The 12,382-nt window shown below is 37.2% G+C and overlaps 1 protein-coding gene across 1 annotated transcript in view; it reads left to right on the top strand.

Moving 5' to 3' along the window:
- The window catches only part of LOC114045928 (activin receptor type-1), a 154,583-nt gene that overhangs the window by 132,244 nt on the left and 9,957 nt on the right, over positions 1 to 12,382 (top strand). Inside the window, exon 8 of the mRNA XM_027866137.1 lies at positions 1,888 to 2,085. Coding sequence (XP_027721938.1) covers positions 1,888 to 2,085 — 198 coding nt within the window. The remainder of the gene's footprint in view (positions 1 to 1,887; positions 2,086 to 12,382) is intronic.

The following is a 12,382-nucleotide window of genomic DNA, read 5'->3' on the forward strand; positions in this document are numbered from 1 at the left end:
CAGTCTTAGTTCTACTAGCCCCCTAGTTAGAGTAATACCAGTATTGCTGGGGATTAGGGCAATAAGAGGTCTTCCTTGAATAGAACCCTTGGCCAAACTCTTATTAATACTCTTTCTTTTTCTGCCCAGCTCTGGTGGAGTTTCTGTGTGTCATTCCCACCTTTACCCCTACACTGTAACATAGATAAATCAAGGCACACTTATAAAGAAACTCTTTCTCTTTCTCTCTCTCTCTCTCTCTCTCTCTCTCTCTCTCTCTCTGTGTGTGTGTGTGTGTGTGTGTGTGTGTGTGGTGTTCTGTTTTAATAGCCAGGAAAATTATAGCTACTTGAATTAGTGCTCTTCCAGAAGTGAAGAACGCTCCTTGCAAGATAGTAACTTGAGGTTCTCAAGAAATGGTTAATGATCACTTTTTGAGTATCATGGAAAATAAATTTTAGTTTGGAAAACAAGGCTTCTCTAGTTCCTTCAAACTCTTGAGATTCTGTGATTTTATGTTTATCATCCATGTACAACTTGGGTAGTCATGTGTATAGGATAGAAAATGATATTGTCCTATCTCCTTGTCCTCTGGAAGCTATGTATGGGATTAGGTATCTAAACAGGCAGGTTAAATGCAGAGTTATTAAAGAATTTCTAGCAAGCTTATAATCATTCATAAGAAAATTTAATATTCAACTTATCTGCCTTGTGATTTTTGTGTATATGTGGCTATTTTACAAGTCTGGAGAAGAACTCTATTGGAGGGGAAAGCTTCAGAGTGGGATTATAAATCTGGTGAGGGTTTCTTAAAACCTGGGTGGTGGTTTGTAAGGAGATTGGATTTCATCACTAGTTGGATTTCATCACCATCACCATGTTCTCCAGGTTACTAAAGCTGTAAGGATTTGCATATGTACACCTTCCTCTGCATTAAATTGAGAGATCATCCCAGCAAATGCTCAGGGAGATTGTGGGAGGAAAAGTTTTCTGCAGATGGCTTGCAGGATCCCTGAGGGAACATTCATCTACAGGAGATCTGAAGCATCTTGCAGCACTTCTTGTTAATTTGAACATTGCAGCATTCACTTCAAGACTTTTTTTTTAAATGAAAAAAATGCATTGATGTGAATATTTAGTCCCTCAATTCAAAAAAAAAGACACCTGTCTCTGGTTTCTTGCAAGTGGTTTGACAGAAATAATTCATGGTACTAACAGGGGAGTTTTGCTTTGAATAGGGGTTCAATTTAGATGCTCTCTGAGCCATGGAGATTGAATGGAGTTAGGGGTACATCCATGTATTTCTCCTTATTGCTCAGATGAGTGAGACCGCACCTGAACCCTTTGAAGGTTGGAGCAGTAGTCAGCTCACCATGGCAACACTGGCCCTTTCTAAGTGGTGCCAAATTTCCTGAAGTTTTCCAAGTCACACAGTGTTCTCCATTTAAAGGGGGTGCCATGGTGTAGGATGAGAACTTGATTTGTCTTTTGCTAGGCCTCTTTGGGATAGTTCCTAATGTGAGACTGCTATTCCTCAGGACTTGAAATACATATACACATAGCTCACTTTGGGTTAGAGTGGTACATTAGTATGGCATATATCCACCATTTACCTTTATTGTTTTTTCCCTCTCTCGCCATCTCTTTATTGCTTTCTCTAACCCTATCTCTACACCATAGTTTCCTCCACTCTTAAAATTTCAGAAAGTTCTTCCCCTGCTATATCTATTTCTTAAGGTCCAACACAGGCATTTCTTCATATATCCTAGCAGTGGCACCTCAGAACCACAAGATGGCATTTTGGGATGGGGATTCATTGGTATAATCACAGATGCTTTGGCAGCAACTCAAGAACAAATGGGTGTCCTTGAGGTAGAAATGATTCTTGTTCTCTTTCCTTTGTCATAGGACTTGCAGTGATCCACTCCCAGACCAACAATCACCTAGATGTTGGAAACAACCCCCGTGTGGGCACCAAGCGCTACATGGCCCCTGAGGTCTTAGATGAAACCATCCAAGTGAACTGTTTTGACTCTTATAAAAGGGTTGACATTTGGGCCTTTGGACTGGTCTTATGGGAGGTGGCTAGGCGAATGGTGAGCAATGGTAGGTATTCTATACCCAGGTATAAAGAAAATTTCAGTCCATAAGTGAGTGAATGCATAAAAAAGTTATATACACAATAGATACGCTCCTGGAAAGCTGTGATTAAAATGAATCCATGCTTTAAATGCAGAAGATTTTAAGGATTCTTATAGCAAATATTTTTGTAATTTGAATAGACATTTTTCTTTTGTATAAACTTGGATTTTAATATATTTAATTTAGTTAAAGTCAAGTGCACTCATACTTGGGACTTGAGGTTTGTATGTTAAAGGTGAGCTGGAAGTGTGTATTGGAAAGAATATTGGTTTCAGCATAAGAAGTCTTAGGTTTGAATCTCAGGCCAGCTTAATATCTGTGTAACCCTAGGCAAATTACTTCTTCTTAGGTGAGGGCCTTAGTTTCCTCATCTATCAAATTGGGCTTGGGCTTGATGAACTCTTTAGATCCTTTCCAATGCCAAATCCTATGATGCTAATTTTTAGAATTTGCTCAGACATTTCCTGTAATATCTAACTCAAGTTTTTAAACCATATGTCATGATGCATCTTGTTAATATTTCTGATAGAGCTAATTTTTTTGCTAATTTGGTTTTTATACCAGATTTGTCAAAGTTTTTGAGTCAACAAAACTGTTGATTTTTAAAAAAAAATATCAAGTTGATCCATCAGAAAGTTGTATATTTACATTTAGATTCAAATCTAAGACATATGTTTGAATCTCTCATAAGGGTGATTGACTTGGTGTTGATTAAGTGAGATAGCTGCAGGGATATCTGGTCTTCTCTCATGTGAGCAATGATGTGCATTAGATGCAAAACATGTAGAAGAACTAGTTTCCTCCACACTGTGCTTACAGAACCTCGATCTTAATGAGCATTTATTTTGCTGTCCCTCTTTTAGGAAAACAGAAATAATAATGATGATGATGATAATAATAATTAGCATTTATAAAGCATTGTAGAGTTTTTAAAGCACTTTATGTATATTAGATCATTTGATATGCCCAACATCCCTCTGGAGTAGGAACTGCTCTTATCTCTACTTTACAGATGAAGAAATGAGACCTTGAGAGATATTAGGTGACTTGCCTATAACCCCACAGGTAGTGTGTGTCTGAGAGAGGGTTTGAATTTATGTCTTTGTGACTCCATATCCAACACTCTCTACTGTGTCACCTATCTAAAACCCCAAGAATGGTATGAATTTATGAGTGTTGAGACATCACCTTTCAGGGTTTAAAAATATTATAGATTCCTCCCTCTTCCCCTTTGTCAAGTTTAGTTAACAATCATTTATTAAGTGTCTACTATTTGCCAGGCACTGTACTAGATGCTAGAGATACAAAGAAAATTTAAAAACAAAACAAAACAGTCTGGAGACCTTGGGCCTATCTTAATTTGCATGGTGGTTATAGGAAAACTTAATTTTTTTTTTTGAGGGAAATATATATAGGGCAGTTTTTATTGTATTAGAGCCAGGAAATAGGCACTAGTTAAGACAGGCATGCTATGGAGACACATAAATTTCTAACTGGAAACCTCTCCAGTTTAAAGAAACTTATTCATAGAATATCAAAATTATGTGTATCTGATTAAATATAAACAAGCAGGAACACTACTTGACAGCCTTGTTTTTTAAGACTAATTTTTTTAAAGGAAGTTTTGAAGATTTTCTTGGTAATTGGTATTTCTCAATCAGTGTTTGGAAGCTTTCGAGTTGCAATTCATATCACTTAGGTGCCTTGAGAATTGTTTGCAACAAGGGCTTGTTTTGCTGATCTTTAAATTCTGAACTTTGTCTCTAATTGCACATTGACTTGATTTCTATCCCCTCTTTCCCCTAAGTGATTTCTGAGTACTATTGGCACTGGAAACCTAATGACTATTTCATTGGTCCGAGCAGAGGGTTTGTTGAAAGGATAGTGTCATAACACACTGTGTGGCAGGTAAACTAACTCTCCCCAAGACTGTAAGGAAATTGACATTTCCAAGACCAGCATATTAACTTTCCTAACTGTTGATATTTAGCCTTTAATCTAGTTGAGCATTTCTTCTGGAAGCTTGGTGGAAACAGTTTTGGATTTCATGCCTTCTGTGCACTCAAATCACCAACTGTGTTGCTGTGGAGCAGGCAGAAACCCCAAACATATTAAAAGTTTTGCTGTTGTTAATTCACATTAATTTGAAATACAACTCTGTGGACCTAGATTACCTGAACTTTTAACATAATTTCAGAAAATATTTGTGTGATTGTCATGTTTTATTTATTTTTTCCCCTTTTTTTGGAGGAAGGGTGGAAAATAAGGGTGTAGCTAACAAGTTCTCTTCCTTCATTTAGATTTCCTTTTTACACTCATCATTTTGTGAAATGTAGTCTTGCCCACAATCCAATTTGTGAGAGGAAAGGAAGGATCTCAAGAGGTCATTTAAATCAAGCTATTGTCTTTTTGTGTTTAATATAGTTTTATGCTTTACATGGATAAGTTTTGTGCAGACATAATAATCATTTAGTGATGATAAACATAGAGAATAAGGATTTGACTTGACCTGTGATTTCATAGGTTTAGGGAACTCCTGTGTGAGGAAATTACTACTTTGTTGTAAATCAGTACTTTCTCTACAACTTATAATCTTGGAGAGTTCTCTAGAATACTGAGATTATAATAGTATAATAATAGTTATATAATATTATGGTAATAGTTAACATTTATGTAGTGTTTTAAGTCTTAGAATATATATAGATATCTTTATCTCACAATTGCCCTGTAAGTAGGTGTTATTTTCATCTTCATTTTATAGATGAGGAAACTGATCAGAACTAAGAAATGTGATTTGCCCAGGATCTCACACTTAGTAAGAGTCTGAAGCTTAATTTGATAGCAGGTTTTTCTGATCCTAAGTTCATCATTCAACCTACTATACTACGAAGAGTCACTTCAAAGAAGTATTCCTTCCTCATGACCCCCCAGGGCATGCAGACATGCATACATAGAAGAACCATTGAAACTTTTATAATAGATATCTTTTTTACTTTCTCTTTCGATTGTAGTTAAAATGGGAACTGAGGAGGGTTCGAGGTTGGAGATATTGGTTTAGTAGTCTTCTGTCTATGTGGAAGTCATAATTAAAGCCACATTGAATTCATGAGATTACCAACCAGTGAATACGTTTTTGAGTACCTACTATATGCTAGGCACTGTGCTAAGCAGTAGGGGTGTGAAGTAAGCCAAAAAAAAAATAATCTCTGCTCTCAAGGAGCTCACTTGTCTAATGGGAGAGATAATATGCAAACAACTATGTACAATTAAGGTGTATACAGGATAAATTGGAGATAGAAGACATAAGCATTAAGGCAGATCAAAAACTTCATGTAGAATATGGACTTTAAGCTAGGACTTGGAGGAAGCTAGGGAAGGCAGAAGGCAGAGATAATGAAGGAGTGAATTCCAGGCATGGGGTTCAACCTGTAAAAATGCATAGGCAAGAAATGGATTATCTTGTGTGAGGGACAAACAGTAGGGAGGACAATGTCAATGTCACTGGATCATAGAGTATGTACAAGGAATAGGTTGTAAGAAGACTGGAAAGGTAGGAAGAGTCTCATTGAATCTGTGCCTGAAAATCTTCTGCGATGGAAAACCAACTTTTCTAGAGTTAGCCTGTTCTATTATTAGGCAGATCTTTCCTTTGAAGTTTTTCCTTACATTTTCCTCTCTATATATTTCCTCTCTGCTAATTTTCTTGAATGCATGAATGAAAACAGTCATTAAGCATTTACTATGTACCAAATACTCAACTAATCATTGGATAGTAAAGTAGATGTTGAATAGTCAGAAAATGGCACTAGTAGAATGTGAAACAACACTAGGGTAACTATAGAGGTCTATGTGATGTAGTTTTTATCAGTTAAAACAGCTTGTACCCAAGTCAGGAAGGAGTTTTAGAGCTGAGTTTAATCTCCCCAAAAACATTCATCAAGAGAGCACAAGAGGGCAATGACACAGCAGGCAAGGGGAAACGAAGATTAAGAAGGGAGAAGATAGTCAAAGAGCATGAGAATAAACAAAAAGATTATTGGATTTAGCAATTAGAGAGTTCAATTTCACTACAACGCAATCCAATCTTATAGGATGGAGAATCAAATTAGTTGTTAGGAAGTAGAGTCTACAAGGGTTAACTGTTTTTAAAAATTTGATAATGAAAAGATTATTGGGGACGTGTGTGATAGATTTTTTGTTGTATTTTTAGAAGGAGGAAGTCAAGTATTTTTTGGATACTGAAGATAGGAATCCAGTAGAGAGGTAGAGATTGAGAATTCATGAGAGATCAGTGTTGGATCAAAGTTCTAGAGGAAACTGGAGAAGGTAAAATTGAGAGAATTGGGCCTGACAAATGACTGAGTTACTTTTCAAGAATCAAAGGAGAAGCAGGTAGGTGTTACAGTGGATAGAGCACCTGAAATCAGGAGGACCTGAGTTCAAATCCGGCCTCAGACATTTGACACTTACTAGCTGGGCAAGTCACTTAACCCTGATTGCCTTGACCCTCCCCCTTGACCTTCCCACCCAAAAAAAAGGTAAGGGTGAGATATGAAAGTTAAAGATATTGTGAGATTTAGAAGAAGAAAGTTGAGGAGTTCGCTTAATTTTAGTAAAATTAGACATAGATTTATTTTCTGTGAGTGACTGGGAGAGGTGGAATTGGTGCTTGGGGAGAGTAAAGGTCTGGAGCATATTGTGGAGAATCACAGACCTTCAGTAAGAAATGAATAAAACACTTGCCATTCAGTGGTGAGTGCCCAGTTAAGGATTGTATAAATTTTGTAATGGATCCTGTCAGTATATTTTATTTCCTCCAGAAATATCCAGCTTCCTTAAAGTTAGAGCAGAGGAAGCATGTGGGAAGATAGGTCAGGTTGAAGGTTGAATTATTGATTGAGGATGGAAGGGATGTCAGAATTGGGTTAAAGTGCTACAAGGCTAGGGGCAAATCTTACCATTTGGTTTCATCTTCTGAGCTTCTGTAATAGGAGCAATATCCTAACAACCCCATGCAAGTTAAGCTAGTTTTTCCTTAAATGGTGTCAAAAATATCCTTGTGACTTAACTAGATCAGGGGACTAAAGCTTTGCTCAGACTTTTGATATCATTTCCTAGTTGTCTGAGTACAGAGCAGCCAAGAGGAATTCCAAATGCTCTCTCTGATGCTTAGCTGGTGGAAAACTGAACAATTCAGGCAGAAGAGTTTTACTCAGCTGAACCATATAAGCTACCCTCTATGCCTGTTATTTGTTGAACACTCTTCTTCAATGACTTAGTAAATGCCTTTTTTTTTAACTTGTTGAATATCCTTCCAATGTCTCATTTGATTCCAGTATCAAACCTAAATTACTAGGGAACTGACCTCTGTTGAGGCAGCTAGATGGTCCAGTGGATTGAGCACTGGGCCTGGAGTCAGGAAGAACTGAGGTCAAATTCTGCTTCAGACACTTACTAGCTATGTGACCCTGGGCAAGTCACTTAACTGCTGTTTGCCTCAGTTTCCTCAACTGTAAAATGGAGATAACAACACTTTAATTTTGCAGTGTCCTGATGATCAAATGAGATAATTGTAAAGTGCTTTAGCATAATGACTGGCACATAGTAGACTTTTACATGAATGCTTCATGCCTTCCCTTCCTGTTAGTCCCAGACCAGAACACCTTCCTTACCTCCCTCCCCTCCCCCTTACTTTCCTAACCTAGTTTACATGGGGGAATAGAAGTAGTCTGTTGGCTTATCTCTTTCAGTCTTAAAATTATGCATTTTTTGAGTTTCTGAGCCAGGTATAAAAATTTCTGTACAGCTATTTCCCTTTGAATAATATTGTAATTCATGATATTCCTCTAAAGAAAATAAATACAGCCTCATAACACTTACTAGCAGTGTGGCCCTGGTCAAGTCACTTAACCCCATTGCCTATCCAAAAAAAACCCAAAACAAAACAAAAAAAGAAACAAAAGAAAATAAATACAGTCTAGTTAACAAGCATTCATTAATTCCATTTGGATCTTGAAAATTTTTAAACTGTGCCTTTTAGTTTTTAACTATTGTACTAGATTGCTGCTGAAGAAGCAGTGGATGAGATAGGGAAGCTTTAATTTTTTTTCCTAGGCATGGAAAAGTATTGGCAGGTTGTGTGTCTAGTCTCAGCAAGTTTATCCTTACTTAAGCCAAATACTCAAATCCAAAGTAGACAGACCAAAGGCCTCTCTAGGCAGGATTCTTGTTTTGATTTTCCTAGTATAATCAAGTGGCTCTTTGCATGTCACTCACAAGCATAAAAAGATGGGAAATTCTCCATGCAAACTTCTCCCCTACTTCCACCCCTTTAGCTTTCTACCAGCTAAGCATCATAGAGGGCACTTAGAGGTCTTCTGGCCTGCTTTGTACTCAGACAGCCAAGAAGTGATATTTTTCCCCTTTGTTTCCTGCAAAGATCCTTACTACCTTACAACTAACATTAGTTGATCAGTTATTTATACTTTGAAATTCATGAGCTGCTCTCCTAAGAATTTGTATTTTCAGTTACTTATCTCCAATTGTGGAATGAAATAAAAGGCATTTAATTAAATTCAACAAATATTAAGCACATGCAGAAAACACTGTGGCTATACAAAGGCAAAAACTACAGAGATTTTTGTCTTGTATGAAATGTATTTCAACTAACCAGCAGCCTGGTGTGGGGGTGGAAAGAAAGTTTTTTTAGGTAGGCACAGGTCTTGGCATCTTCCCTTGACCCTAGAATCTTAACCAAGACCAGCCCTTGGATGCTTAAAAAGATGCAGATCACAGCCCCTCTCTGGATGCTCATCCTGTACAATGCTTCTCCCTGACCTCTCCTAAGTGTTCCATGGGGGTTCATCTAACATGTTGGAGGCCTTTCTTGCCCCCCCCCCCCAATGTTGTCAGGTTGATTAAATAATTTTAGGTTTCCTTGAGATTGAGGAAAAGGAGACTAATGTTTAGCTACCAGCTTCCTTCCATACAATTTCCAGCATTATTCAAGAAACATTTATTATGTACTTAGTCTATGCTGAACTCTGTGCTAATTGATGGAGCAGAAAAGAGTTCAGACAAGACATACATACATACACACACACATACACACATACACACATATATATTTGTGTGTATAAACACATAAATATACACATGCATACACAGTACATATATACATGTTTGTATGTATAAGTACATAATGTATGCATACATACATGCAATCTATTACCAGGTGTTGCAGGGAAGCACATTTAGAAGTGTTGTGTATAAAGAGTAATAGAGTTCCTAAATAATGCAATAGTTTTAAGATAAAATCTTTGATAAGTTAAACATTATTTTTTGTTACTTCATCTTTAGTAGTTGGAAGAGGGAGAAGAATTTTAATAGGTAAATAACTTCTCAATATTATTATGAAAATAGTTTTGACCTCACAGACACCCCCCCTGAAACAAAAAGTCTCTAGGATCCTGAGGGGTCCTCAGACCCTACTTTGAGAACCTCTGGTGTAGTAGATAGAGAGCTGATCTTAAAACCAAGAAAACCTGGATTCAAGCCCAGCCTCTGTCACTTATGGGCTGTGTGATCCTATGTAAGTCATTTAATCTCTCACTGCCACAGGCAACTCGTAAGATTTAAGAATTTTGAGAAGAAGTTGCCAAAGGAAGTTTCCTCATCTGAGAGTTCCCTATACCAGTGAAATCACAAGTCTGGCCCACAATCCTTCTGCTTCTCCCTAGTAAGATGTGATGCCTAGAAGTGTGCCAGGTGTTGTTCTCTGACCCATAGAGTTTACATTTTGATTATCACCTCATTTTTTCTGAACTTCTATTTATGGGACTTATTCATTCTATTGGCTTCCATATCATGATAATTCATATGGAGCTTTCAATCAGTTATAGTCTCTAAGTGTATTTCATGTGAGTTGCTGTTTATTTATATCCCTTCCCCCGAAAAACACCTATACATTTGATTTTGTGAACCAAAGTAAAAAATTCTATGTTTATTTCTGTTAAATGATTATTTGTCATCTTTGACTACATATTCCATATAACCCTCAGCCACTTACACCATACTGCTATTGGGATCCTGGACAAATCAGATTGTATCTAGAAATGTTGTACAGGATTGGTGAGGAAACTTAAAACCATGTCAAATAGGAACTTTCTGCTTTTTAAAGCCCTTAGGTTATAGAAGATGGGGGTGAGTGTGCCACAGCAACATATATTTATCTGTGGCATTGATGAAGACACTATAATATTTATAGATGACTTGAAGCTGCTTTGGTATGGCCTACATCCATTTAATAGAATATTCTGTGGGACCTATGTCAAGCTCACTGGTCTGAGTTTTCAGAATTCACTTCTATCTCCCATCTTTGAGTCTGATTCATTACTATTATCTCTTCTTTGACCATTGTAGCATTAAGTACTATTTTAATCGGTTTCACCTTCATTGATTTTGGGTTCCGCTTATAAATTGGGGGGGGGGCAGGTATTGTCTCACTTTTGTATTTGTATATTCATTGTCTAGTACATATAGAAAGTGAATATCAGTTCTGATTAGTGGTTTTAAAAAATACATTTGATTTCCCTGGGAAAATCTGCCTTACCAAACTTTTCCTCTTTTGGGACAGGCACTTAGATAGATAAGATAAGATAGAATCAGTATTTATTAAGCACTTACAAGGTACTGTGCTGGGAATATAAATACAAGGAAAAAGAAAGATAGCAAGATGAGGCAGCTAGATGGTGCAGTGGATAGAGCATTGAGCCTGGTGTCATGAGAACCTGAATTCAAATCCAGCCTCGAACACTTACTAGCTGAGTCACCATGGGCAAGTCACTCAACCATTGTCTGTCTCAGTTTTCTCAACTGTAAAATGAGGATAATAATAACACCTACTTTACAGAGTTGCCATGAGGATTAAATGAAATAATATTTATAAAGTGTATAGTACAGTTCCTGGCACATAGTAGGTACTTAATAAATGGTTATTTCCTTCCTTCCCCCAAGGAATTTAAATTCTAAAGTGGGAAAACAAAAACAAAAAGGATCTGAGAAATGGTGTTGGGGTGGGGAAGGGATAGGAAAATTGTTTCTAGTGTCAGAAGATGAGCTGGTTAGACGTAAATGTGGTCAGCATGGGTACTTCCTAAAATGGAGGTTCTGGGGAAGAACTTAGCCATCAGAAAAGAAAGTCTAAGTGTGGAGGCAATGCCAGCCATTGGGCTGAGGTACCACTGAGAAATGTACTGGGGAAAAGATGGAGAACTAATCTAGGGAGAGTATTTATCTGGAATAGGAATTTGGCTATTTATTTGCAGACATATAGTACTTGAAAGTTTGCAAAATACTTTATGTCAACTTTTTGAGGTAAGCATTGCAGGTATTTATCATCCCCATTTTACAGAAGGTTGGCTTTGGCACAAGGGCTTGTGAAAACCATTTCTAATTAACCTTTGATTCTGCCTGAGAACTGCTTGTCCTTCCCATTCCCCAGCACAATAAGTTGAGTTATGGAAACCATGACAACTCTTATTTCCTCTTCAACAAGTTACTATCCAATATGTTATGCTGGTTTAGCTCAATCATATTTCATTTAAAAAAAAAACAATTGAAGGAAAGAATTGTGCCAGGAACATTCCATTTAAAGTATTTAGAGTAGCTGTTTTGGTTCATTCAATTATTTATACTTGGAGGTAAACATTCAGCTATAGAAATTAGGTTCAAAGTCACCATAACCTTAATACAAACTGGAGGACAGAATTGGCTGTGATTTTGTAATAAGATATGCAGTTTTATGTAGCTATGAGTGACACTCTAAAACTTGCTCTAGGGAAATAATAATAATGTCATAGTCATATAGTCAGTCATCAATCATTTATTAAGTACCTACTATGTTTTAGATACTGTGCTAAGTGCTGAGATACAAAGAGAAGCAAAAACAAACCCAGTCCCTGCTCTCAAGGAACTTAGAGCCTAATGGAGGAGACATCATGCAAACAACCATGAGCAAAAAAGATAAAGATGGATAAATTGGGAGGTGGTAATCTCAGAAGGAAGGCATTAGCATTCTTGTAGAAGGTAGGATTTTCACTGGGACTTGAAGTAGGCTGGGGAAGCCATAAGGTAGAGATGAGAAGGGAGAGCATGGGGCATAGTCAGTGAAAATGATCAGTCAGGACAGGAAGTGTTGTGTTTGAGGAATAGCAAGGAGGCCAGAGTCACTGCATTGCAGAATACTGAGAGGAGGAGTAAG

Source organism: Vombatus ursinus, unplaced genomic scaffold (assembly GCF_900497805.2).
Source record: "Vombatus ursinus unplaced genomic scaffold, bare-nosed wombat genome assembly UNPS02014779.1, whole genome shotgun sequence".
Lineage (NCBI taxonomy): Eukaryota > Metazoa > Chordata > Mammalia > Diprotodontia > Vombatidae > Vombatus > Vombatus ursinus.